The following is a 27,506-nucleotide window of genomic DNA, read 5'->3' on the forward strand; positions in this document are numbered from 1 at the left end:
GGACACTGACGTGCTGTCACATGCACGTGCGATGCCATCATGCCGACATCTGTGCATGCATGACCGCCAGTTAGGGGGGGGAGGGGGTGCTCAACAGTAGAGGTGCCGGCACATGAGCTAGCTTTCCACGCTCTTGCCTGAGAACTCTCAGCAGCCATTCAGCAAGTGGCTCAGCACCGGGCAGGAGTGCAAAAGCTTGCTCATGCCTGGTACCTCACTGGGCTGTGAGTACTCGAGGCGGCCATTCAGGGAGGTGCTCGACCGCAGAGCAGGAGCACAGAAAGCTTGTTCCTGCTCAGTACACCGCTTGACCATCAGAGATTCAAAAAGGTACGCAGGAGGAGGGGGGAGGTTAAAAAAAATTGTCAGAATTGGCTAGGACAGGAGACGGGAGGAATCCCTCCTGCCCTGGCCTACCCCACCAGGTCATACAGCAGGCCCGATAGAGGCCTGGAACAAGTCAAGGAGGGTGGGTGGGTGGGTGGGTAGGCACTGATCCGACTATAAGCAGAGACCCCCTTTTTTTGGCACAAAAATCTCAACATATATTCAGGTATATACAGTATATATTCAAGTATATACGGTAGTCCTGCAACTCAAAACTTAAATTTCAGTTATCTAGAAGCTAGAGCCTGCTAGACTTCTGTTTAGTTCACTAGAAGAAAGTGATGTCTAAGGTGGTGTTCTGCCAAGTCTAATAAATATGCAGTTTCCTGTGTTAGTTTCCTTGGTTCTGTTGGAGATACTATATGCATGCTGTCATATCCTATTCTAACTCACTTAGGAAGTAGCCAAAGGCCTGAATCATGGCATGAGCCACTTCCTAAAATTTCAACAGGGCTAATGCCAATTTACATATAAGGACTTTAGGGAAACACTGTTACCTATTTAGAAAAAAATTTTTAACTACCACTACAAAATACAACATGGCAAGCGTTTGACTCAGTTTGCCATTCTTCATCAGATTTTATATTGTGCCTTCAGCAAACAAGTCTCAGCTCCAAAGATTTCCTGCAGCTAAATAGCCATGCTTAAGAAACATTTTAAGCATCGGTATAGGAAATGTTGTACTATATGTTTCAGTTTTGCACAATTCAGATTTCAATAGTGCCTGTCAATCTTTCGGTGCTCCCCTAAGTTAAATACATATATCAAGCAGGCCCACAATCAAGTTCTACCCATTTCCATGCGAAAGGTCCCCAGTTAATTTCTTGGATTAAGGCCCAGATTCACTAAAGATAGTGATTCAATCGCTGTTGGCCGATTCCTGGCCGATTTTGAAACAGCGATTGATTCACTATCTTTTTTGCATGCAAATGATCTGATTGGATGCACGCCCTATAGCGATCCCACGGATCAATGTAAGAGCGATTGAAACGCATGCGCAGAGTATTCTTGTTGGTTATTGATGCGATTTATGCATGTGCTAGCTCTTCACCCTTTACTATGTAGTTAGTGGGTGGGGTTTATTTGTGCACGTCAAGCGAGCTCTAAAGAAAGATGGAGGGGTGGCTGCAGTTTACTTTGCTGGCCCTACTACTTGGACATTTAAAAAAAAGTGACCGACACAGTGAATTACATTTTTGTGTAGCCAGACTATAGACATTTATCGAACAGAACACGCTTTAAACCCGCAGGTAAAAACCGAGGGCTCGCAATGCGCATTTTACAGAATGCAAAACAGGAATGAGTTCTTAGACATATGTAAAATTATTTTACAGTTTTATTTTTAATTTTAATGGTTGTTTTATATGGGGTTGTAACCTCGATACTGATATTTCTGGGCAGGAGAGTCGGCAAGGATAGTAAGCGACTGGTCCTCTGCAGTCGCTTCTTTTCAGATCAGCAAACCCAATCAGTGTTTCTTCTTCTGGTTAGTGAATCAATCGCTTCCTACTTTTGCATGCCATTTCCTCTCATTTGCATGGGTGGATCGGATCGGACTGGAGATTGATCGGGAAGTTGTTAAGTGAATCGGGTCAGGGTCCGCACAAAACCTGTAAAACTGGTTTTGCGATCATCGTTACAGGATCGTTAAGTTTCGTGAATCTAGCCCCAATTCTTCTACACTCTAGGTCACACCCATACCTGGAAATGCTGTGAAGTAGCATAGCCTGGAAGGGGGGGGGGAGCTTTTTACTCTCTCCAGTAAGATAGCTATGAAAAACTCTCTCACCTCATAAAACATACAAAGTCTTACTACAAATGCCTTGAGCATATGTCTGCAGTCAAATTACTAAAATTATTTGGCATTTTTCACTGTTGTAGAAATGTCTTCTGCATGAGCAATCTGAATGTAGGTAAAGTGTGACGTGTTAACGTAATGAAAATAAGGTTTGTTAGAATTCTCCAAAGCCATCCTCCGAGTATGAGGCTACCCATTTCTACTACTGAAGGACTGACTACCTTGCAAAACAGCATTTCAATACACAGTACAATAAACTGAGGGTGTCAGGTCAAAAGCGCGTCGGGACAAAGGCACGCGCAGACAATTGAGCGCAGCGCGGAGGCGCGCACCGCAGAAAATTACTGTTTTTAGGGCTCCGACGGGGGGGCGTGGGGGGAGAACCCCCCCCAAGTTTACTTAATAGAGATCGCGCCGCGTTGTGGGGGCGTTGTGGGGGGGTTGTAACCCCCCACATTTTACTGAAAACTTCACTTTTTCCCTGTTTTTAGGGAAAAAGTTAAGTTTACAGTAAAATGTGGACGGTTACAACCCCCCAAACCCCCCATATCGCCGGTGCGATCTCTATTAAGTAAACTGGGGGGGCTCCCCAACAAAACCCCCCGTCGGAGCCCCTAAAAACTGTAATTTTCTTCGGCGCGCGCCTCCGTCTTGCGCTCAGTTGTCGGCGTGCGCCTTTGTCTTTCGCGGGGTTGTCTATGAACCTAAACTGAGATATAAAATCAAATTTAAAAAATATATTTCACTAACCAACTCTTGCAAAAGCCTCTCGGAGCTCCTCCAGCTCATCTTTGGAAATCTGTGTTGTATTAGCCATCTTGTGAAACTGAGAAGTGTATCTGAAATAAAATAAATAAATAAAAACTAAGAAATTAAATAAATTAAATTTTTCCCAAGTACCTGTGGTGCTTCCTTTACCTCTGCATAATGTACATAATTGCATAACAATTCAAATGGAGGTTTGTTTCAGTTTTATTAGGGGGAAAAAAATGAAAAACTTATTGGAAAAGCGGGCGATCTGATCTCAAAATATGTCCTGGTAACCCAGCATCCAAGTCAGGTTTTCAGGATATCCATGATGAATAGGGCATGAGAAATTTGAATACAATGGAAATCCAGCATATGCAAATTATCTTAAACATACTGATCATGGATGTCCTGAAAAACTGATCAAGTTGGGATGAGAAAGGCTAAAGAGGTCCTACAGCTTAGAGAAGATAAGGGATGGGGGAGATAAGACAGAGGTCTATAAAATTGTGAATAGCGTGAAAAAACGTAAATTGCTTGTGTACTCTTTCCAAAAAAATACAAGAACTAGGTGGCACCCAATAAAACTACTAAAGTAGTAAATTTAAAACAAATCAAACTATTTCTTCAAACTCTGGAATTTGCTGGCAGAGAACGTGGCAGAAGCAGTTAGCTTAGCTGCATTTTCTAAAAAATTGGACAATTTCTAAAAGAAAAGGCCATAAACCATTTAAGATGGACTTGGGAAAATCTACTGCTTTTTCCTGGGATAAGTATCATAAAATCTGTTTTACTCTTTTAGGACAAGGATTGGTCACTGTTGGTAACAGGATATTGAGCTTGATGGACCTTCGGTATCTCCCATCCTCAGGGCACGCCCAGAAAGTTGGGGTTGTCGGGATATCTCCACTGAATTCAATAGGCTGGATGTGCCCAAGGACTAGGCTGAAAATCCCTGAATCTCTTGGTAGACCTTTTCTCTGGATTGATTGATTTATTTTAAAAATTTATATTCCGCATATCCTGCAGTTCTATGCGGAGTAATGTAATGTAATGTAATGTAATTTATTTCTTATATACCGCTAATCCGTTAGGTTCTAAGCGGTTTACAGAAAATATACATTAGGGTGCAATAAAATTATAAGTAAGATAGGTACTTAGAAATTCCCTTACTGTCCCGAAGGCTCACAATCTAACTAAAGTACCTGGGAAAAAAACATTTAGTAGAATAAAAGAGGTAAAATAGAGATAGAGGAAAAAATAAGAATATAAACATTCTAACAAGACTACATTGATCGAAAGGACTTTGGAAGGTTGAAAAGAGGAGAGATAGGGATAGATGCAGAAGGGAGGAACTGTTAAACAATAGAATTCTGGGGAAATTTAAATAATAAAATAAAAACAAAACAAGGGGCAAAACAATGAATGAAATTAAAAATAATTCATAAAATGGAAAGAGTACAATAATAATGCCAAGCTGAAGTCCAGTGATGAAAGTGATGGCTTTTCCTCAGGCAAACTGGAAAACTTGGGCTGGTGAACATTCTGTTATTCCAAAGACCTCCAAGCACTATTTCCACTGATTCTCTGTATCCTAACATGGTCTGGCATAACAGTACAATAAAAAAAAAGTGTTTTTATAAGTTCTTTGACGTGTGCACCCTTAATTCCATTTTGAAGAGCACAGAATTGAGGTGCTGAATTCCTTGATGAGATCCCAGGGGAGGGGGCCATTTGCCTCTGGAACACACGCATACATCTTCGGGAGCTGAATGAGAGCAGCTTACGTTCTGCGTACAGTTTTTGCGCAAAATCATTCTGCGCCGATTTTCCCTGGTGTTATCAAAGTTGTTCTGAACAGAGTTACCGGTGATGATTTTCTGCCCTAGATGCACCCGAGTTTCCCAATGCCACATTCTGGTGTCGCTGCCATCTGCACCATTGACCTCTACACAGAGCCCTTCTGTATTCTGGATCTAACCCTCCTTTCAAAAAGCAAGTCATTACCTACAAGACAACCTCAGAGGAACCACTGCCTCAAGGCTGAATGGCATTTGTGCTTTCTGCCCATAGGTGCTGTAAAGAAAACAGAGCCACCTTTCTCATCCTCATTAGGCAATTTAGGTGGCAGAGAGTCAAATGGTAAGAACTGAAGATTTTTCATCTTTTTAGTTCTTACAGCACCTCATCCTTTTTAATGCAGTGGCATTATGGTCCTGTCCCAAGCAGCAGTAATATTTCTGAAGGGTATCTTGATGGATATCTTTGACTCAGGGCAACATTTTTTTTGAAACCTCTGGTATGCTGAAAAAGTAGTTCAGTCTCGGTCAAATCCAATTTGTGAGAGCAAGAGGTGAAAATATCGTATACAGCAAGAAAAAAAATTCCTAGAGAGCCAAAAACTAGAGAATGACACGGGGACAAATTTTTCCCCGTCCCCGCGGGAACTCATTTTCCCATCCCAGTGAGTTTGTTTTCTGTCCATGCCCCATTCCTACAAGCTCTGTCCTCATCTGCACAAGCCTCAAACGCTTTAAAATCATAAGTGTTTGTCCCTGCAGGGGCAGAGACAAAACTTGTAGGGACGGAACAGGGAAATTGAGTTCCTGCGGGGACAGGGACATAATTGTCTCCGTGTTATTCTCTACTAAAAACTATGTCCGCACAAAAGCCAGGACAAAACCAGACTGAGGGGGCTCACTGAAGTAGCAACTGCATGGCGAACCTGTTCATGCTCAAAAAAACCTAGACTTTCTCTGACCCACCCATGATCGTTCCCATCAAATGTTACCACCTGCTTGTACAGTTGTCTTGTGACTTAAAAAACCAAACAAAAAACCACCACTCTTACCTCTGAGATGTAAGCTTGTTTTTCTTTCAGGACACAGCACTAGGCAGAGCTCAGAAATAGTATGATTTACTGCAAGCTGCTTTTCGAAGTCACCTTTAAAAGAATAAGACACAATTAGTACCATCAGCACTGATTTTCCTCCGATTACATACAAATGGAGCACTTTTTATTTCTCAACTCATATGTGTTTATTAAAAAGGCTGTCAGCTGGTCATTCAACAAGCAAGTCAGGGGTGTCAAAGTCCCTCCTCGAGGGCCGCAATCCAGTCAGGTTTTCCCCCAATGAATATGCATGAGATCTACTAGCATACAATGAAAGCAGTGCATGCAAATAGATCCCATGCATATTCATTGGGGAAATCCTGAAAACCCGACTGGATTGCGGCCCTCGAGGAGGGACTTTGACACCTCTGCCCTAAGTGCAACCAAGCTCAAAGCCAGCCTTAGTATTCTTATGCCAAAATTACACAGGAGGAAAATAACTTCAAAAATCAAAAAGCGTGAAAAAATTCAAGAAAATAAACAAAAAACACGCTAGTGTAATTGCTGTAACTTCTTAAAAGTCCTCTTGGAACTCCATAATCCTTATATTTTAATCAGTGGATAGATTGTGCTACAGAGGGTTCTTTTGGTTCCGGACATTCTCAACCCCTTTTGTATTAATTCCTTCTAAAATTTCTCAGAGTTGAAAAGAGCAAAAACAAGAAAAATACACGTACCCTGCAACAGTTAAAGAATAAAAACGTGAATGGTGCACTATGGTAGTCGTTTCTTGTTCTATGACTATACATCGAGAAGAAATTAGACTCCTTTCAAAGCCCTACCCCCCTCCCCCCCTAGTTTTGTTTGAGCCTCTCACCTTTTACAAAGGTATGGAAAAGAGGATGAAGTCACACCAGGTTTGCTTTTTAAATACCATTTCCTTCTCTTAAGCAGCTTAGGCAGAAACATTCCTAGTGACCATTTACAGCCCAGATATGTCGATATCAAATTATTCATGCTAAAGGTTAGATGGCATTTTCTGTCAAAACTGCTTTCGGCAGCATTATGGTTCTGCAAAGCAGCCATCTTTGGAACACGATGATGCGATAACAGGAAGGGGAGCATCAGCCACTAGAATCTGTGCACTCCCAGGGCTGGTAGGCTATGCAAACAGTGCTAATGATGCTCAGCTCTAGAACAGGAAGAGGAGGAAAAACACCTGCATGCCTGGCACTGTTATTATCGGCTTAGTGTAGCACTGTCTAAGCACTCCTTAGGTAAGTAAGCCGGCTTGCATAGAACAAAATGAACCAGAAAGACAAAGGGAAAAAAAAAAAAAAAAGAGTTAAATAGGATAGATATCTAATGAGGGAGAGTGTATTTACGCGGGGGTGCTGAAAAGTTCTCAGCCCAACCAAGAAGAGAATGACGTGGATATGGTTCAATCAATGATCTGAAACAATGTCAAAACAGAGAATTTTGTTTCTGGCGCTTAATGAAATAAGATAACACTTTTCAGCTACAATGACAAAATAACGCTCAGAATTTAGGAAGTTGGTTGGTTGGGCTGAGAACTTTTCAGCACCCCCTCATGTGTAATAAAAGTGAGTCAACTATAGGACAATCAAGTCATTGTGACATCACTGAGGTTGGCTCTTATTGGTGGAATGAGGCATTATGACATCAATCTCAGCTCTGGTTACCAGAGAAACTCTTCACATTACCAGGGGGTACCGAAAAGTTCTCAGCTCAACCAAGAAGAGAATGATGTGGATATGGTTCAATCAATGATCTGAAACAATGTCAAAACAGAGAATTTTGTTTCTGCAAACTGGTGCTTAATAAGATAACACTCTTTTCAGCTACAATGACAAAATAACGCTCAGAATTTAGGAAGCTGGTTGGTTGGGCTGAGAACTTTTCAGCACCCCCACCTATAGGCTCTAGTTCTATACTTAGGCACCACTAGTTATGTGTGACCACAATCCCTATTAACACAGCATATGCACAAGCACGAGGACAAAATAGACTAAGGCACTCAAGAGAGGACATGCCTGATAGAAATGCCTGTGCTTGTAGAGAATAAAACAGCAAGTTGTAATTTGCTCTGTACCTTGGGACTTGGGTGTCTTTGTTATGTCATATGGCTCTGACATGCTTTAAGAACTGTGCCTGGAGCTTGCTCAGAAAAAAAACCCCAAAACAAATCGCTAGGCACAGCTCCTCCCTCCTGCCAAGCTGCTCTCGCTCCCCTACACTGATCAACTGAGCCACAGTAACTCCGCGTCCCCTACTGTTCAGCTGTTTGGGACAGAAAGAGCAGCTTTTTAAAAAAGAAATGGGCACAGATGTTCATGTCAAACATCATCTGTGTCCATTTTTTTAAAAACAGGTCAGTCACGCCAGGACCCCCCCCCCCCCCCCCCCCCCGCAGGAATGACAGGAGGGATGCCCACTCTCCTGCCTTGGCCACTGCTGCCTGAATCTTCCCTTACCACATGACCCCTCCCTCCCCTCCCCATACATTCTAATGGAGACAGGCAGGAGGGATGCCCACTCCCTCCTGCCAGCGCACCCGTCTCTTCAAAATGATGAGCCTTCCCCTTCCCAGTGCATCCTGGAGAGACTTAGGTGCCTGAGCCAATCAGGGCCTTAGGTCCCTCCCAGAACATCCCAGGAAGCACTGAGAAAGCCCACCATTTTGAAGAGGCGGACCTGCCGGTAGGAGGGATTGAGCATCCCTCCTGCCAGTCTTTATTAGAGGGTAAGGAGGGATTGGGTGGTGTGGGAGGACCCAGGCAGTGGTGGCTGAGGCAGGAGAGAGTGAGCATCCCTTCTGTCAATCTTGAAAAAAAAGTATGGTTGTGGAGCTTCAGTCTGCATAGCTCTGGAAAAAAACTTGGCCCGAGGCACTGTCAAACAAGATTCCCAAGTGCTCCAGGCATGGAGTCGATTCTAGCTGACTCTTCCTGAAGGTACAAACAGCTAAGCAGGGGATGGCCCCTGAGCTCTAAAAAAATTCCAGAAGACTGACTAGCTAGGTATCCCCAAGGGACTCATCCTGCTAGCAGCAGACTTCCGTCGTGCAAGTCTGTGGCTTCTCCCAGAGGTCCCACAAAGTGGGAACCTCCGGGCACTGAGCCTCCAAAGAACACTGAGCAAAAATACCCAAAAATAATAAAGCCGTAGAATAGATTAAAAATACTTCTAAGCAACTTGCTTGGAGAAAACAAACTGAGGGGGCAGAAGTAGCTCCCTGGGAAGGAGGTGGAGTTGGAAAACACGATTAACAGTTTTCTACAAGCAACTTGCTAGTTCAGATACAAGACCCTAGCGTTCAGGACCACTAGACACATTGCACTAGAACCAGTCTTATTTGCAAGGAAACTTTTTGTGCATTGGGGTCTTAGACACATACAAAAAACTCAAAATATCCTTAGTGCAAATCCTGTTCTAAAAAAAAATAAAAATTCACTTTTTACTCCTTTATAATAGCATAATTTTAAATCTCTTCCTAAGGCTCAACAATGCACTGTGGATTTAACTCAAAAAGCCATAGGAATCTTCGGGAAGCTTCAGGAAGCTTCAGGAATCTTATAAAGGGGGAGAAAAAGCCTCAGACTTGTGCCTGCTGCAAATTTTATAAGCATTCCAGCTACTCTTAGAGTTATCTCATCGGCATAAAAAACCCCTCCTCCAAGTATTCCTACCTTCAGTAAGAAATATTTTTTCAATAATAAATACTTTTCAAATGTGCCAATAAATTTCCATCCACATGCGCTGGGAGCCCTACTTTAAACTCCAAAAGAACAGCTGTGTCGGGAGCGACCATAAAATCACTTCCCGCCAATGTAATTGGACTGCGTCCGGATTGTGCGCCAGTATATAATGTTACTAATACTGTTATGATAAACACTTATCTTTCCCAGCGGTGTGCTGGATCAGGCCCACTGTCTTTCATACACACTGCTATTCTTGTGGCAAGTCTGCTCAGCCAAAGCCCCTGGGCCTGCAATCGGCACTTGAAATCTCTGTGCTCACAGGCATTGCCCACGTCTATCCCATTTATCGCCTTGTCTTAGCCAGGGTGTCATCTTCACTTAGCCATCATGGCAAGAATATGTAAACATTAAGCTGTATTATCAAGCCATCTCATTCCACCCAAAATTTGATCATAAACAAAATTCTGTAAATCTGCATTGTCTGAGCAACTGGCTTCAGAACTAACAAAGCTAGGAGACTGAAAAGCAAACCCGTCACGTCGCCAGCAGGCAAACACACTAAAATTAGTAGCCGTCTAGGAAAGAGGAAATAAGATTGGGAAAACGCCCTCATTTATAGGCTGAACGAAACCACTTCACTAATGAAAATTATTCACTTCATAGACTAGCCTCATGGAAGCCCTTCAGCTCCCCTGTGTAAATAAATGAAACATCGTTAAGATCAAGCTGTCTCTCAACTTGCAACTTTTAGCAAGATTCAGAATTTCTGCTTTTGCCTCACTTAACCACATTCACATAGTCTTTAACTAGACGGGATCCACTGAAGCCCACAGTCACTACTGTTTACCAGTACTGAAACTGTTATATATAGGTTTTGCAGTCTTTTTGATGCCATGTAAAACAAGACGACAAAAGACCTATTAGATTTTGCCATACAAAGATGAATTTGTAAATCCTGTCTACATTACTCCAGAATTTGGAAAAGGGCTCCGTGTAATTTTACATGGATTATTTGTAGAGCTATGAAAATCAAGCAAGGAGGGAGGGGGGGAAGAGGTACAAGGTACAGGATTTAGATCAATTTTCAACCCAAGGCAATCACCGTATATACTTGAATATGTCAAGACCCCCATTTCTCCCCTCCCCAAAAAAAAAAAGGAGGAAAAATGGTTGACTCGAATATAAGACGGGTGGCTTAATATTCAAGTGTCCTGCCCTGTCAGGTTCTGAATCCAGCCCCCTTCCCTCCCTACCCTGCCAGGCTCTCCACCCTGCCCCCCCCCCCCAGGCTCTGCAACCTGTCGCTCCTCCCTGCCCTATCCGTTGTACCTCCTCTCTGCCAATATCCTACATGCCACCATGCCTTCTGTATGACCCATGTACCTGGAATCCCTGGTGGTCCAGAGGTGTAGCAGGCAGGAGTGAGTTTTCTGTACTCCTGCCCCGCTGCCGAGTTGCAAGTTCTGGCAGTACAGCCGTACCGAGCAGGAGCACGCTTCCTGCTCTGCTGCTCGGCACTGAGCAGCTTCCTGAATGGCTCCCATGAATTCTCGCGAGACTCGCTGCAGCCATTCAGGAAGCCGCTTAGCACCGAGCAGCAGCTGTTTGGGGCAGGAAACCTTTTTATCCCTTTTTTTTTTTTTTTTTAAATAGGTACAGATGCTGTGCAATATATGCCCCATTAAAAAAAAAAAAAAAAAAGCCCCCACCTTACCGATGACAGCCCTACCAAATGAGCCCTGATGAAAGCAGCAATGGGAATTCCTTCCCCCCTCCCCCAAGCCAGTGAAAATCAAAAGGAGGGATGGCAATTCCCTCTTGCCATCTCCCCCACCCCGCATGAGACAAAAATGGCAGGAAGGATGCTCCCTCCCTCCTGCCATACAGACCTTCCCACCCCCATAACAGCAAAACAGCAGGAGAGATGCCAACTCCCTCCTGCTATCAAAGGTCCACCCCTACTTCTGCACCAGGCGCCCCCAAACATCCCCTACCATCCCCCTTCCACACCAGAGTTCCCCTGAAATCCCACCCCCACCTGCCAAACCCCCTCCCCTGTACCTTTTTAGAGAAGTTAGAGGGGGAGGAAAGCTTAGTCTGTCCCACTTGTAGGCCCGTCAGATCAAAATGGCGGGCCTTTCCCTCCCTGGTGCATCATGTGATGCACAGGGATGGGCCTAAGGCCCTGATTGGCTCAGACGCCTAAGGAAGGAGCCTGGAAATGGAGAGATCTAACACACCTACAAATATGCTACCTCAGTGATGCCAAATCCCTCCCACAATGTTTAACAATTCAGCTGTTTCTAATGCACAAAACAGCTGTTTCTTAAAATTGATAGATCTCTTATAATTCTTGTGAAATGCAGAAGTCTTCTCATTTTTCATTAACTGAGCCTACAATCTCACAAGGAACAGGTTAGCATGCTATATCATTAGTCCGACCTGTAATTAAAGAAAAACAAAAGCTTTCTGGATTTGTCATTTGTACATTTGAGCATGGAAGAATTTAAGATTATGTAACTGTGGTGAAGGGAGGGAGAATGTTTTCTAGTGTCTTATACCAACCTCTCTTCTTCCAACAGGCAAAGTAAATAAATACCTCACTTATCAACCCCTCAGAATGCTACTTGAGATTGGTTTTCAGTTTCCTCTATTTACCAAGAGCTGAAGACACACTGTAGTATTTGGGTGGGCAATTTTCTAAAACCATTGGGAGCAGAGCAATTAAATGTTGCAGGGGTTTCTCATCTGCTGGCTACCCAGGAGACAGTAATGTGCTTCACACTTAGGATTTTTGAAATTCTAGTTGCACGATTCATTAAAGCAGTGTCTCTCAAACTGTGCCGAGGCACAGTGGTGTGCCATGAAGAGATTCCAGGTGAGCCATGATAGAGTCCAGAATTTTAGTTTATTTTTTAACAACACCCTTCATAAGTATATACTAGGATCGATAGATGATGTACATTGCGTAAGCAAGAGTCTGTCAATGTTATGCACAGCTGTATGCACACGGATACAACCGCCCAGATAAGCGTCATTCTTTGATATGATTGGTCCCTGAAAACAGCAAGTACCATATTTTTTGCTCCGTAAGATGCATTTTTCCCCCCCCAAAAAGTGGGTGGAAATGAGTGCTTCTTATGGAGTGAATACAGCTCCCCCCCACCTCCCCGGGTAGCTTTTTTTAATCCCGGCGGCTGCCTCATGTCCTGATGTCTTCCGGCTGCGGCAGAGCGGCGCACAAGGCAAGCACGAGCTTTTTTTTTGCACTTGCCTGGTCTAGCGCCACTCACTACATGGCTGCTGTCAGTTCTCGCGAGTCCCATGAGAACTGACGGCAACCATTCAGTGAGCGACGCAGGACAAGGCAGGTGTGCCAAAAGCTTGCACCTGCATTGTGCACCACTCTGTCGCTGCCAGAAGACATCAAGACAGGAGGCAGCCGCCAGGATTAAAAAAATAGTACTGGGGGATCCATCCTGCCTGCCTCGGGGGGGGGGGGGGGGAGGGGGCCTGCCTGCCCTGCCCTGTCCTGGCCTACCACTTCACCATCACCAGTGGGGGAACAGGGTACACCATTTGGATCAGAATTTTTTTTTCTTGACTTTTCCTCCTCTATAGCTAGGTATGTCTTATGGTCAGGTGCGTCTTATAGAGTGAAAAATACGGTAATTTTAGTTTTATTTTTTATGCAGTAGTTATCTCAGCTTGAGCAACAAAGCAATCAAGGCTTTGTTGCTGTTTGGATCTTATCTTTGTGAATTTGGATTTTCAGCTCTGACAGAAATTAAATCGAAAAAAAAAAAATAAAAAGGACGACTGCAGATTATGGATGATGAAATGCATGTTTGCTTGTGGACTATCGAGCCAAGGTTTGAGTTAATTTGCACTCAAAAAACAAGCTCATCCAATTGATTAGCCATTTTATCTAATTTACCCCCTCTTTTATTAACGCATAGCAAGGGCTTTAACGCTGGCAGCGGGGTAACTGCTCTGACGCTCATAGAATTCCTATGAGCGCCGGAGCAGTTACCGCCGCTGCCGGCGCTAAAACCCACACTACGCAATAGTAAAAGAGAGGGTTAGTTTAATTCTCAAATTTAATTTGTTGTTGCTTTTGCAATTTTATAATTTCAATTATAATGTGCCGAAAAAACATTTGCGCCGTTTAGTGTGCCAGAGTTATAAAAGTTTGGGAGACATACCTCCTAATTCAGCTGTAAATACATGTATGAAAAGTGCAATCATACCCATGAAAACTGCAGCTCCACTATGGGGAACAAATATGGGTATTATATGCTTTTGCTTTTACAAACAATAAGTTTAAAAATAGACTGTACATTTTGCTCTTTCTAATGAATTGCACAGAAATTCTACAGCATTTTTGGCGAAATGGAGTCACCTTTTATTCAGAAAACATTTATTTTCACTTTTGGCCGAGTTCAACATTGCAGCTGACTGGAATAGAAATTATGGTTTTGCAACAGTAACCGGGGATAACAGCCTCTTTGGATAAATCTAATTATACATTGCAGACAGTAAAGAGATAGCTCGCTATGGTACAAGAAATCTATTTTTGGACTGAAATTTATGATAAAATCGAATGGGGGAGGACTCCATGGCACTACAGAAGTGACCCGATAAAAAGAAAAATAATGGATCCTTACAAGACACTTTGTAAACATATTTGTTGTGCTGTTAAGAATGTATGCTAGACTTTAGAAGGTCAGAGTACTGTATTTTTCGCTCCGTAAGACACACTTTTTTTCCACCCACATCTTTATAAACGATCTGGACATTGGTACGACGAGTGAGGTGATTAAATTTGCAGACGATACAAAGTTATTCAGAGGGGGATTGCGAAGATCTGCAACGTGACATAATCAAGCTCGAAAAATGGGCATCAACATGACAAATGAGGTTCAACGTGGATAAGTGTAAAGCGATGCATGTCGGTAACAAAAATCTCATGCACGAATGCAGGATGTCCAGGGCGATACTTGGATTGACCTCCCAAGAAAGAGACTTGGGAGTTCTGATTGACAAGTCGATGAAGCCGTCTGTGCAATGTGCAGCGGCGGCGAAAAGGGCAAACAGAATGCTAGGAATAATAAAGAAGGGGTTCAAGAACAGATCGGAGAAGGTTATCATGCTGCTGTACCGGGCCATGGTGCGTCTTCACCTGAGTACTGCGTCCAGCACTAGTCGCCATACATGAAGAAGGACACAGTACTACTCAAAAGGGTCCAGAGAAGAGCGACTAAAATGGTTAAGGGGCTGCAGGAGTTGCCGTACAGTGAAAGATTGGAGAAACTGGGCCTCTTCTCCCTTGAAAAGAGGAGAATGAGAGGGAACATGATCGAAACATTCAAAATACTGAAGGGAATAGACTTGGTAGATAAAGACAGATTGTTCACCCTCTCCAAGGTAGGGAGAACGAGAGAGCACTCTCTAAAGTTAAAAGGGGATAGATTCCGTACAAACGTAAGGAAGTTCTTCCTCGCCCAGAGAGTGGTAGATAACTGGAACGCTCTTCCGGAGTCTGTTATAGGTGAAAACACCGTCCAGGGATTCAAGACAAAGTTGGACAAGTTCCTGCTAAACTGGAACTTACGCAGGTGAGGCTGGACTCATTTAGAGCACTGGTCTGACCCAGCAGCGGCAATTCTTATGTAAGTGTGGCATAAAAGTTAACTACTATAGAAGCACCACGGCTTTCAGTTTCAGTTTTCATTAGCTGTGGTCCATGCATGTGGAGGCTATTTTCCTTGCAGGTAAAATATAGCCTTTCATTATTTAAATCATTACATTCTTGCTTGGATATTGTAGGTTTAGCAGAGGGATGCAGACTATAAGCTCTGACAATCCTCAGCAGCCCTCACCGATTCACATTCACGCAGTGAGAGACCAGCATAGCCCATCAAATCTGTCCAGCAAGGAGATATTGATGACCCTGTATAAGACTCTGGCGAGACCTCATTTAGAATATTGTGTACAATTCTGGAGACTGCATTTTCAAAAAGATATAAAAAGGATGGAGTCGGTCCAGAGGAAGGCTACTAAAATGGTGCGTAGTCTTTGTCATAAGGCGTATAAGGACAGACTTAAAGATCTCAATATGTATACTTTAGAGCAGTGTCCTGCAAACTTTCTCGAGCAGCGGCACAATAAAAGTAGTGACTGTAGCTCGAGGCACACGGAAGTGCACGGGCGTTACCATGATGTCATGCGCATGCATGACATGTCAACGTCCGAGCATGCGTGAAGGCCCTTCCGACAGGCCCCAAGACGCCAGTGAGAGGTGCCAGCAGGGAAGAGGGCTGGAGGAGAGGCGCTGGCTGATTGCCTACAGGCCGTGCCTTTCACCGCAAGAGGCATGTTCTGTAGTCAGTCAGCCGGTGCCTATCCTCCTCCCCAGTGTGCCGCGGCACACCTGAAATGTCAGGAGGCATATTAGTGTATCGCGGAACACAGTTTGAGATGCACTGCTTTAGCGGAAAGGCGGGAGAAGGGAGATATGATAGAAACGTTTAAATACCTATATGGCATAAATGCGCACGAGTCGAGTCTCTTTCATTTGAAAGAAAAAACTGCAATGAGAGGGCATAGGATGAAGTTAAGAAGCGATAGGCTCCACAGTAATCAAAGGAAATACTTTTTTACAGAAAGGGTGGTAGATGCATGGAACAGTCTCCCAGAAGTGGTGTCAGAATTCAAAAAGGTAAAGGATAGGCACATGGGATCTCAGAGAGAGAAAAAGATAACGGTTACTGCGGATGGGCAGACTAGATGGACCATTTGGCATTTATCTGCTATCATGTTTCTATGTTTTGATTCAAACCTATGCTGCACCTTGTGACCCCTGGGCAAGTCACTTAAATCCCCCCCATTGCTCCAGGTACATTAGAAAGATTGTGAACCCGAAGGAACAAAGAATAATGGTTCATTACCTGAATAAATTCATGTAAACTGTCCCGAGCTCCCCTGGGCAAACGGTTTAGAAAAATTGAATAAATAAGATAAATACAAGTTACTCTCCCACCCACCCCCACCCCTTCCCGGCATGCGCTTGCATTGTTAGCGTGGTGTTCTGATATAGTTGCAGATTAAATTCTGCATGATTTCTTAGAAACATAAAAATGTCATACAGCTGAAATGTTCCATGCTTGATTTTTGTTTAGATCTTCTTCACTGAATATATCCTACCTTTTTCTTTTTTATTAAATTCCACTACCCTTTTGGCATTCACCAACTCTTCTGGAAGGGTATTCCAACTATCCACTACCCTTTGGATGAAAATTTTTTTTTTTCCAATGTTGCTACCTCTCTATAGCTTCATATCTTATTCTCTAGACCTAGCGCTTCTCATCTGGGAGAGGCTTGTTTGTTCAGTAATTATTTTTAAGTATCTAAAAAGTCTCTTACCTCCCTTTTTTCCCCCTTCTCCTCTAAGATATACATGTTTACACTTCAGGTCCTCATGTGGCTTTCGATGGAGACCTCATAACCATTGTGTTTCTCTTTAGTCTAGATAGATTCTAGTCTCTAAGGGTGAAGGTAGCAGAAGCTCTACGTATTTGGTACCACCTTTCCAAAATATAAATTGTAGTTCACAAAATAATAAAATCATAAAACTGACAAACTTTTAAGGTGCTCCCACTGAACTCCGTGTATTCAATACCGATGGAGGAAGTATATTAAACCAGCTCTAACTAGGAAAGCCCCACAGCAACTCAGAACACACCCAAGCCAGACAGAGAAAATTCCCAGGTGCCCGGATATGTAGCGATCCTGCCTGTGCAACAGAAGAGCCACTATGGCCAGGGAGCGGTTGAGAAGCCATCACAGCCTGGTGAGGAACCAAGACCAGGTGGGCATGAAGCTTCCACCTTCAGCAGCTACAGAGAAGAGATTAGGAGATCGTAGAAGGAAACAAGGAGGAAAGGCTAGAAGAACAAACCTTTGAAAGTTTTAAAAGCTTTATAAAGATTTTCACCCTGGTTTGGTATCTGTGCCCTCAGAAATTTTTTACACCCCATTCCCAGGGCATAAAAATAGGCATAATCCAAAATGCCAGAGCTATACAAGACTTTTTTTCAAGAGAGTGGGGAGGAAGTGGTACATGATCATATAAATTTTCCATGAGTGTTGGCAGTAAATTTGAGATCGATATCATACACCCACCACATGCCCTGCCTTAGGAGCGAGGTTCATTCCTATCACAGTAGTCACAGAGCTAACTCATTTGGAGACACTTTTCCCATAGACAAACTCCTAAAAGTTTGCAGCAGAGGCGACTTCCGCATACATCTACCACACCCTTAGTGGTAGACGGTAAGTCAAACCAGTATTAAAACAGACTGCATGTCTTCCAGCTTTATCAATATGTACAGTATGTTGAATGGCAAAATAAGTGTTCTAATATCACACACAGCACAGCCTTAACTCCAGTGCACCAGACGTTGACTTGGCTGAACAGCATTTGTCAGAAAGCCCTTCAAGTAACTGCAAATGCTCAGATGCTGCACAGTCTGTCTCTCTCCGTCACTGGCATCAGTCACAGATTTATGTTTTATGCTAAGAAAGAATGCAAATCATTTTCAGATCTGTAAAGCAATTCAAGAGCTTGTCAAGCACTGTGCTTCCCACTTTACCATGTCCAAAAATAATTTAAACCAAATTTAATCTAAGTAAATTATGAACACACACAAACCCACCCATAAATTTGTTTCAAGCTAACTTATAGCTATGTTTTACTATTACTTTTAGAAGGCTGTGGCTGGTCATGAGTAAAAAGGTTTTGTTTGTTTTTTTAAGAAGAAAGGCTTTGAGTCTGTACACATTCCAAGCCACAAGCATTTCCTATCTAGAGGACACTATTGCAAAACCAAAGTGACAAAGGCAATTATCTTACCCCCCTCCTCAGCCAGAAAGAAAGTAAACCTGTCCCTTCTGCATCTTCTGCGCCAGTAGAAGCTTCTCCCAGGCCCCACCCAACTCTGAAGATCAAATCTGGAAATCCAGCATTCCACTCTTCTGAAATTCTGCTCAGCAAGTCACAACACTTTCTGCCAGCTAATGAGAACATGTGGACACATCTCCGCTTCAGCTCTCGCTTCAAAAACCTTCCCTGCCCTATTCTGACGACTATTATAAACACACATTATTTACCAAACCAGCGCCTGTGAGCCTGCCCCCTCTATCCCTCAGCATACCAGCTTTATCAGCTGCCATCATGCCCTCTTATAAGTACTGGAAATAATAATCAGTGGCAAAAACAGTTTTTGTTTGGCTTTACTTATTTTTATTGGAATTTTATCAGAAAATAACTTCATCCAAACTTTTTTTTTTTTTTTAAATCCCAAGTACTAAAATGCTCTTATAGATTTATTCTGTGTGGTGGGAGGGGGAATAAAATATTGCATATACTCATTAATTTCAAATTTAAGTAAAATTCAAATGATATGCTTTGGTGAGGAGCTTTCCATAAGAAATCATTTTAAAAAACCTCAGCACAAAGCCGGCAGCTATGGCCTCTTCAATTTTTTTTTTTTAACTCAAGGCCAAATTCCAGTTTTTGGATCTCAGCATCCCCCTGGTCTTAGCTTGCTTCCCTTCCACCATCTGCTTTTTAGTTTCAAATCAAGCTACAAGAACACAATACTGATAACATGTTAAATACTGTATATTATATATAATCTTCAGAAAAAATAACCAAACAGGAAACACCTGAAGTTAAATAGAAATAAGTGTAAAATAGTGTGAAGTTTAAAGGTGAGGTCAAATGAAAAGTCCATATCCCCTCCCAGGGCTGTGGAATCAGAAGCAATTTTTAGGTTACTGGAGTTGGCGTCAGACTAACTCCTAATAGAGTTAAATTGAATGTCATGCAAATATAATGCTTAAATTTCTTATTTCACAGATAAATTTGATTAACCCATTTTTACAGGATGTTTTACTTTTAGAATAAATTTTGATAAAAAGTTTTTTTATTATAAAATGTTACATATGGTGACAGGACAATTGCGCGCCAGACACCAGCGCACCGACAATCGAGCGCTGACAATTCGGCGCAAGACACAAGCACGCCGTGGGAAAACTTAGTTTTAAAGAGCTCCGACGGGGTGTGTGAACCCCCCCCCCCTTTACTGCATACTGTTCACGCTGCCGTGTGGGGGGGGGTGCAACCTCCCACATTATAGAGAAAACAGAACTTTTCCAGAAAAAAATCAGAAAAAGTTCATTTTTCTCTATAATGGAGGGTTCCAAACCCCCCCCCCCAACAGCAGAACGAACACTATGCAGTAAAGTGGGGGGAAGGGGTGTTCCCTACTCACACCCCACTTCAGAGCTCTTTAAAACTAAGTTTTCCCACAGCGCCCTCCACTGTTGGCGCGCAACTGACTATGAACCGTTACATATATAGATATATATTTTTTTAATATTAGTGAAAGTGGCACCTAGAGAATGACACAGAGACAAAGTTTGTCCTGTAACAGCCTGCCCCACCCCCCGCACTCCCCCGAAGCGGACCCGTCCACAGAAGCTGCAGGTAATGCCAGGGATCCATGGCGTACAACTTAATTTTGGAACAAAGCTGGAAGGCAGAGAGGGGGCACAAATTCGACACAGAAAGAAGAGAAGGGGCATGAACATTGGCTACAGAAGGGAGGGAATAGAAAGGGAAAATTGATGGGCATGAGTATGAGTGAGAGATGGTACATGAGGAAAGGAAAAAAGAAAAATTAGGCAGAGAGAGAGAGAGAAGAGTGAAGTAGAGATACATGGGGAATTGAAGGATGAGAGGGAGAAATGTTGGATATGGTGGTGAAAAGGACAGACTGATGGGGATATAAGGGGGAAGAATGTTGAACATAGTAATGGAGGGAAAAACGTGGCATTGTGCTGGAGAGGGAGTGATAGAAGGAGAAATGGACATGGGGCTGGTGGGCAGTGATGAAAAATGCTGCATGTGATCCGGGGGGATATGAGAGGGAGAAATGTTGGATGTGGCAGTAGAGGGGTTGGGAGAGATGCCTGGATCTCTCAAGACAGATGGACAGTGAGAGAAAGAGAGGGAGGCATATTGTCAACAGGGGTGGAGGAGAAAAGAAGAAAAGTTGGACTCATGGAGGGACAGACAGAGAGAGAGATGTTGGTTGGGGAAGGGAATGGGTTCCAGAGGAGAGGAAGCGTGAAAGCAGAAAGAAATATTGGATGTACAGTCAGAAGGAAGTGCAACCAGAGACTCATGAAATCACCAGAAAACAAAGGTAGGAAAAATAATTTTATTTTCAATTTAGTGATTTAAAATGTGTCAGTTTTGTGAATTTATATCTGCTGTCTATATTTTGCTCTATATTTGTCTATTTTTCTATAGTTGTTACTTATTACATATTTTAAAGTCATCTGCCTTGACCTCTTTGGACCCCCTCCCTCCGAATATAAATGATAATTAACATTTTCTCTGTGTCCGGTGTTTTGTGTTTTTTAAAAAATTTGAGCTTACCATTATATTGATTATATAAGATTATATTGTATGTATGTGAAAAATAGATGGACGAAATTGTTACAATTAGTATTATTATTATTGGGGTGGGATCAGGGCGGAGCTTAGGCGGGGGTACTCAGTTGGTATTTGTTAGGCTTAGGGGGTACTTGGCTTGAAGAAGTTGAGAAACACTGTGATAGATGACACCTGCTTCAAAGAGTACAAAAACCAGGGGACACAATGAAATTACATGAAATACTTTTAAAATAGGAAGAAATATTGTTTTATTCAATGAATAGTTAAGCTCTGGAACTCATTGGCAGAGACTGTAGTTACAGCAGATAGTGCAGCTGGGTTAAGAAAGGTTTAGGCAAGTTCCTGGAGGAAGGTCCATCGTTTGCTATCAAGAAAGACATGGGGGAAACAACTGCTTATCCTGGGATTGGTAACCTGGAATGTTATAACTATTTGGGTTTCTGCCAGGTACTGCGACCTGATTTGGACACTATTAGAAACAGAAATTGAGCTAGAAGGACTGCTGATCTGGCCCAATATGGCTATTCTTATGTTCTTAATTTTCTCAATCAGGGCTTCTGGATAATGAACCACTGTGGCATATTAAAGCATGATTCACTGGATAAAGCAAATCATTTTAATAAAACTATTCACTAGTCTATACCAGTGCTGCCCAATTTGCAGATTCAAATTAATTCATTGTCTGAGAAAATCAGATTCACCAATTCAGCAACTCCTTCCCCCCACACACACACCCTATAGAGACCTAATATACCTCTGAGGCCTTCTAAAACAGCAGCAGCACTCTGAATGAGCTGCTTCACGGCCTTCCCCACTGGAGCCTTCCCTCTGCTGCAACACTGATGATGAAATGGATGATGCGGCACAGGGAAGTCCTAGTGGGGCAAGGTGCGAAGCAGCCCATTCAGAGTGCTGCTGCTGCTTTAGGAGGCCTCTGAGGTATGTCAGGTTTATGGTGGGAGGATCGATGGGGTGCCGCTGCACAGGATGATGGGTGGAAGATGAGGAAAGCTGCTGCTCAGGGATAGGGGAGGAGAGATGCTGCACATGGGGGGAGAAAGGAGAGAGGAAGAATTGTTGGGGTGGAGGAGAGGAAGGGAGAGATGAAACAAAGAGGTAGAAAGGAAAGGGTAAAATCCTTCATATGGTGGAGGAGAGAGGAGAAATGCATGGAGAAGAGAGAAGGAGAAATGTTGGACAAAGGGTAGAGGGCAGGGAGAGATGGTGTATGGGGAGAGAAAAAGAAATGATGCACATGATAATGGATGGGAGGAAAGGAGAGGTGCTGAATGAATAGAAAGGTCTGACCCAAGGTGCAGGGAGGGGAGGAGAAAAAGAGACTGCAGAGAGGTGGAAAGATTCTGAACCAGGGAGGGAAGGAAGGAGAAAGAGAAGCAGAGAAAGACCTGGAAGAAAGGAGAACAAATGCTGGAGAGGGGGAGGGGGGTTGTAAGCAGAGGAAAGACAGAAGGCAGATGCTGGACTATGGGAGGTGCAGACAGAGTGGGAGAGACCCTGAGGAAGAACAGAGAGATGGATGATTATAACAGAGAAGAGAGAGAGAGGGAGATCTGGACCCAAAGGGGATGGAGCTGGATTATGAAAGAAATGTTATATGCAGTCAGAAGGAAGTCCAATCAGAAATTAATTAAATCACCAAACAACAAAGGTAGGAAAAATTATTTTATTTTCAATTTAGTGATCGAAACGTGTCAGTTTTGAGAATTTATATCTGCTATGTGTATTGTGTGTATATGAAAAATGAAAGGAAAAAATTGCATTACAATTAATAAAGGGGGCAGGATCTGGGTAGCTTGAGTGGTCTGTGGTTGGGGGTACTTAGCTTGAAGTAGTTGAGAAACACTGCTGTAGGCAATCAGCTGCCGCCAGTACCTCTCCTCGCCTGCCCTCTCCCCTGCTGGCACCCCCTACTGGCATCTCAGGGCCGGTCTGGAAGGTCTCTGTGCATGCGTGGATGTCAACGTGATGATGTCACACATGCATGTGATATCATTACGGCACCATCCGCACACTTCCAGGTGCCTTGAGCCGGGGCCATTACCTGCGGCCCTCGCTACATTTTCTGACTTTGTTTCGGCCCTGGATCATTTTTGAGATGTGCACGCCTAGTCTAGTGGGTCTTCAGGGCAAAAGCGATCTCCAGTTGCTCTTGCCCCCACCAGTTCTGCAGTCAAAATGGCTGCCATGGGGATTCCCAGTGGTCATTTGGGATTGAAGCAGTATAAATAGGAGAAATCTCCAATCACTACTGCTTTTGCTGCTTCTGTATCAGGGAGTAAGACTAGCTTAGGAAAATCTTGAGTAAACCTCTGCACTAAAGCATAGTGCAGTTCATTTCATTAGCCCCTTGTTTTTTGAGTAAAACGTGTGGGAAGTGTGTGGCACAATGGTTAGAGCCACAGCCTCAGCACCCTGAGGTTGCGAGTTCAAACCCATGCTGCTCCTTGTGACCCTGAGCAAGTCACTAAATCCCCCTATTGCCCACAGGACAGATAGGGGAAAATGCTTGAATACCTGAATGTAAACCACTTTGGCTGTAAGTGGTATATAAATACTAAAATAAATAAATAAAAACGGCAGCGAAACCAGCGGGGTCAAAAGTAACTGAGGATCAATCTTTTCCTTAAGACCCATTTGACCACCAGGAGATATAATGGTAAAGCTAGAATGGGCTAATAGGGTGCAGGGTGAAGAGTCATCACAGGGTTTGGGGTCTGGTTTCGGCTGAAACCTGAGCCCAGATTTTAGGTCAATGTTCTGGTGCCAAAACTGAAATTTGGTCAGGCTCCAAGGCTTTGAACGTGGCATGGAAATTCCAATGATAATTTTAGATATTGCAGCAGCTTTTGATTCAGTGCATCATGAATTACTGCGGGTTCAATTAAAATCTATAGGTATTGCTGGAACAACTCTGAATTGGTTTTCTTTTCTCTTATCACAACTATTCTTTAGGGGGCAGCAGCAAGATAATTACTCCAATTGGAAGGAACTTACATTGGGAGTTCCAAGGATCCTCCCTTTCTCCTGTATTATCTGATTTCTACATGACATACATCTACAGACTTCTTTCCTGTTTAAAGGTTCAGTACATTTGTATACAGATGATTTTTCTGTTGAGAGAATGCCAGCAGAGGCATTAGATTTCCTGGTAATTTGTTTGCCTAAGAGTCAAGCTTGGTTGACAGAGCATAAACTTAAATTGAACATGGACAAAACACAAATATTGTTTCTTTCAGGATGTAATTCTAATTTTCCCTCCAAGTTGGTTTTAGAAGGTATTGTTAATGAGGATCACTACCTAGAGGTGGTTTTTAAATTCCTCGTTAATTTTTTGGTTACTTTACAGAACATCAGAAAATGTATTTAGAGGTTGAAAGCTATTAGAAGATTCCAGGAACTGCTAACATTAGATAATCTTCAGACTGTAGTTTGGCTACTGCAACACACTGCTTTTGAGTGGCTGGTTCAGCAAGTAGAACACTGCAGGTAGCTCAGAATGTGTCAAAGGTACTGAAAGGTCTGTCTAGATTTGAGTACATTTCTCCAGTGCTGAAGAGCCTCCGCTATGTGTCAAATGGTGTAAAATATTCTAAGTCTTCACAAAATCCAAAGTAATCATACTCCATTATTAATTAATTACCATGTCATTGCACATTTATCCTCCTCCTCATTCACAGAGATCTAATCTAATCTGGGATTTATGAGTCATACTATGCCTACAGAGGTTCAAGGCAACTTACAGTGCAGGCTATGGAGAACAGTTTAGTACAGAGCAAAGAAGGTTAGATATACATTACATGGAAGCACTAGAGATACATCAAGATCTTTCGGGTTCTTTGAGGTAGAGACTGTTGTATTGCGCAATAAAGAGATAGTTTGATATAATATAGTGATGCTGCGGGAGATACATTGAGTTAACATATTGGAGAGGAATAAATATAACAAGAGAGCTAATATGGTAAGATGAAAGAAGTCATGAGGTAGATAAGAGTGTTATAGTCATTAAGTAGTGGTTAGCTGAGTACTTGGTTCCTTGGTGGTAATGGACAGAGTGGTTTGGTGCACCTATTTCCCTGGGAGTCTGGTGAGTTTTAAGTCTGTTAGGCGTTGATGGATGTTGGGCTTAGTGGCCAGTAGAGTTTATGAAGTCGAAGAGAAAGGTCTTTAGTTTCTTGCAAAATGTGATGTATTTAGATTCAGATCTGATGGTTGTTGGAAGGTCGTTCCAAGCTTTTACACCAGAGAATGTGAACATGGATTGGAATACGCGTTTATACCCGAGGTTTTATGTTATGGGGAGGTTCAACTGTAGTCTGTTGAGATTTCTGAATGAAGTGGGCCATGCCGAGAATAGTGGTGAATTAGTGGTGCAGCGGAGCTTCCGTTGATTATGTGGTTCATAATGCAGGATACTTTTAATTTTATTCGAGATGAGACGGGTAGCCAGTGAAATTGTTTGAGGTAGTTAGAGATTGAGTTGGTTGGGCGATTTGCTCTTCTGCCATAGTCTTTCTAGCCTTTGGCACAAGTGTTTTTCAGTTTTCAGTGTCTCAGTAAACCAGGGGAGGTTTTAGATCTACAGAGAAACTTATTTGGGATGTAACATGAAGAAATAACCCAAGTTGGAGTGATACTCAACTTGCTGGACTGGTGTTAAGGAATTCTTTGCCTATGGAACTGTGTAACAAGGCTTTTAAACGTTTCCTAATGTGTGGAAGAGACCTTACTTTTTATTTTTTTTTAAAAACCCTCTGAGGTGGGAGGGAGGGCGGTGGGAAGGCATCATTATTTCTTGTATTTAGTTTATTGAAATTCTATATGTGGTTATACTTTTATGGATGAATGGGAGGAAGGGGGGAGAAAATGATTGTTTTCAGAATGTTTGTATATTTAAAGTGCTTTTCCTGATTCGTTTATGTTTAAAATTTTTGCAATAAACTGTTAATATTTGAAAATTAATAAAGATTTTTTTTTTGAAGTCTTTGTTTGATTATATAAGGAATGGTTAGTTTTTCTAGACTGTTGTGACATACGAACATTTATGATTACTTGTCCCCAGAGAGCTTTAAGATTTGTTATGGCTGTTTTAACTCATGTTGATTTTACTGTGTTTGTATTTAAGTGTGAATTGCCAAGAATTTTAGATTGTATAAGTTATACATTTTTATAGTAAATAAAGTGATTTTAGGTTTACAAGTTTGTGTTACACTAATGAAAAAAAAATATTCTCCCAGTGAGCTTCCTTTATATGCTAGTCTGACCTACTCGAGAACCCTAGGCTTACTCCTACACCCTTAAAGTAATTTTGGCAGGCTGGCCCACTCATGGAAAGATTCATCTCTCTTCCAAGTCTTCTTCATTTGGATATAATGGTTCTGCATTATGGTTTGGTGGAGTTCCAGAGATTTAGAAATTGTGAAATTGTTTTGTAACTCTTTCTAGGCTGGATGTATCAAAAACTGCATTTTTTTCTCTCATCTCTTCTGGAAATTTCTTTCTACGTAGCATATTGTTCTTGTAGAAACTTTGTGGTGATTATCTCACTATCATGGTAAAATTTAATATATAGTGAAATGTAGATTCAACAGGGCTGCTCAAGCCTAGCTATCTAAGCCAGCTGAATCTAATTATCAATTGCATTTGGTCTATTGGCACATACAGTGATACCTGATTTCTCTTACTGCGTATATCTTAACATAATATAACATAAGAAGTGTCATCCCCGGAACAGACCCTAGGTCCATCAAGTCCGGCGATCCGCACACGTGGAGGCCCCGCCAGGTGTACCCTGGCATAGTTTTAGCCCCCATATCACTCTGAGCTTCTCATAAGGAGAAGTGCACCTAGATTACCCTTACCCATGTCACTTTATGCCTCTCATAAGGGGATGTACATCTAACTTATCCTTAAATCCTAGAACGTTGGATTCCGCAAATACCTCTTCAGGGAGAGCATTCCAGGTGTCCACCACTCGTTGCGTGAAGCAGAACTTCCTAATATTTGTTCTGAACTTGTCCCCCCTTAGCTTCAGTCCATGTCCTCTTGTCCGTGTCACATTGGACATTGTAAATAATGTTTTTTTCTGCTCTATTTTGTCGATTCCTTTCAGTATTTTGAAAGTCTCGATCATATCCCCTCGCAGTCTCCTCTTCTCAAAGGAGAACAATCCCAGTCTCTTAAGTCGTTCCTCGTATTCCAAGTTCTCCATGCCCTTTATTAGCTTTGTTGCTCGTCTCTGCACCCTCTCGAGCATTTTTATATCCTTCTTTAGGTATGGAGACCAATGTTGGACGCAGTATTCCAAGTATGGTCTGACCATCGCCCTATAAAGCAGCATTATTACTTTCTCCGATCTACTCGTGATTCCCTTCTTTATCATGCCTAGCATTTTATTCGTGTTCTTCGCTGCCGCCGCGCATTACACCAATGGCTTCAGAGTCCTATTGATTAACCGGCACCCTCCCCCCCGCG

At 42.6% G+C, this 27,506-nt stretch overlaps 1 protein-coding gene across 3 annotated transcripts in view; it reads right to left on the reverse strand.

Annotated features, from left to right (window-relative positions):
- PLS3 (plastin 3) overlaps positions 1 to 27,506 on the reverse strand; it is a 163,901-nt gene that overhangs the window by 71,886 nt on the left and 64,509 nt on the right. For 2 of the 3 annotated variants that reach the window (XM_033945394.1, XM_033945396.1), the window contains exons 2-3: positions 5,784 to 5,876; positions 2,936 to 3,024 (exon numbers count right to left, since the gene is read on the reverse strand). In XM_033945394.1, the coding sequence (XP_033801285.1) occupies positions 2,936 to 3,002 (67 nt within the window). In that variant the 5' untranslated portion in view covers positions 3,003 to 3,024; positions 5,784 to 5,876. Of the gene's footprint in view, positions 1 to 2,935; positions 3,025 to 5,783; positions 5,877 to 18,401; positions 18,470 to 27,506 lie in introns of those variants that run through there. The other variant, XM_033945395.1, reaches the window with a different exon arrangement.

The sequence above is a fragment of the Geotrypetes seraphini genome, chromosome 5 (genome assembly GCF_902459505.1).
Source record: "Geotrypetes seraphini chromosome 5, aGeoSer1.1, whole genome shotgun sequence".
Taxonomy (NCBI): Eukaryota; Metazoa; Chordata; class Amphibia; order Gymnophiona; family Dermophiidae; genus Geotrypetes; species Geotrypetes seraphini.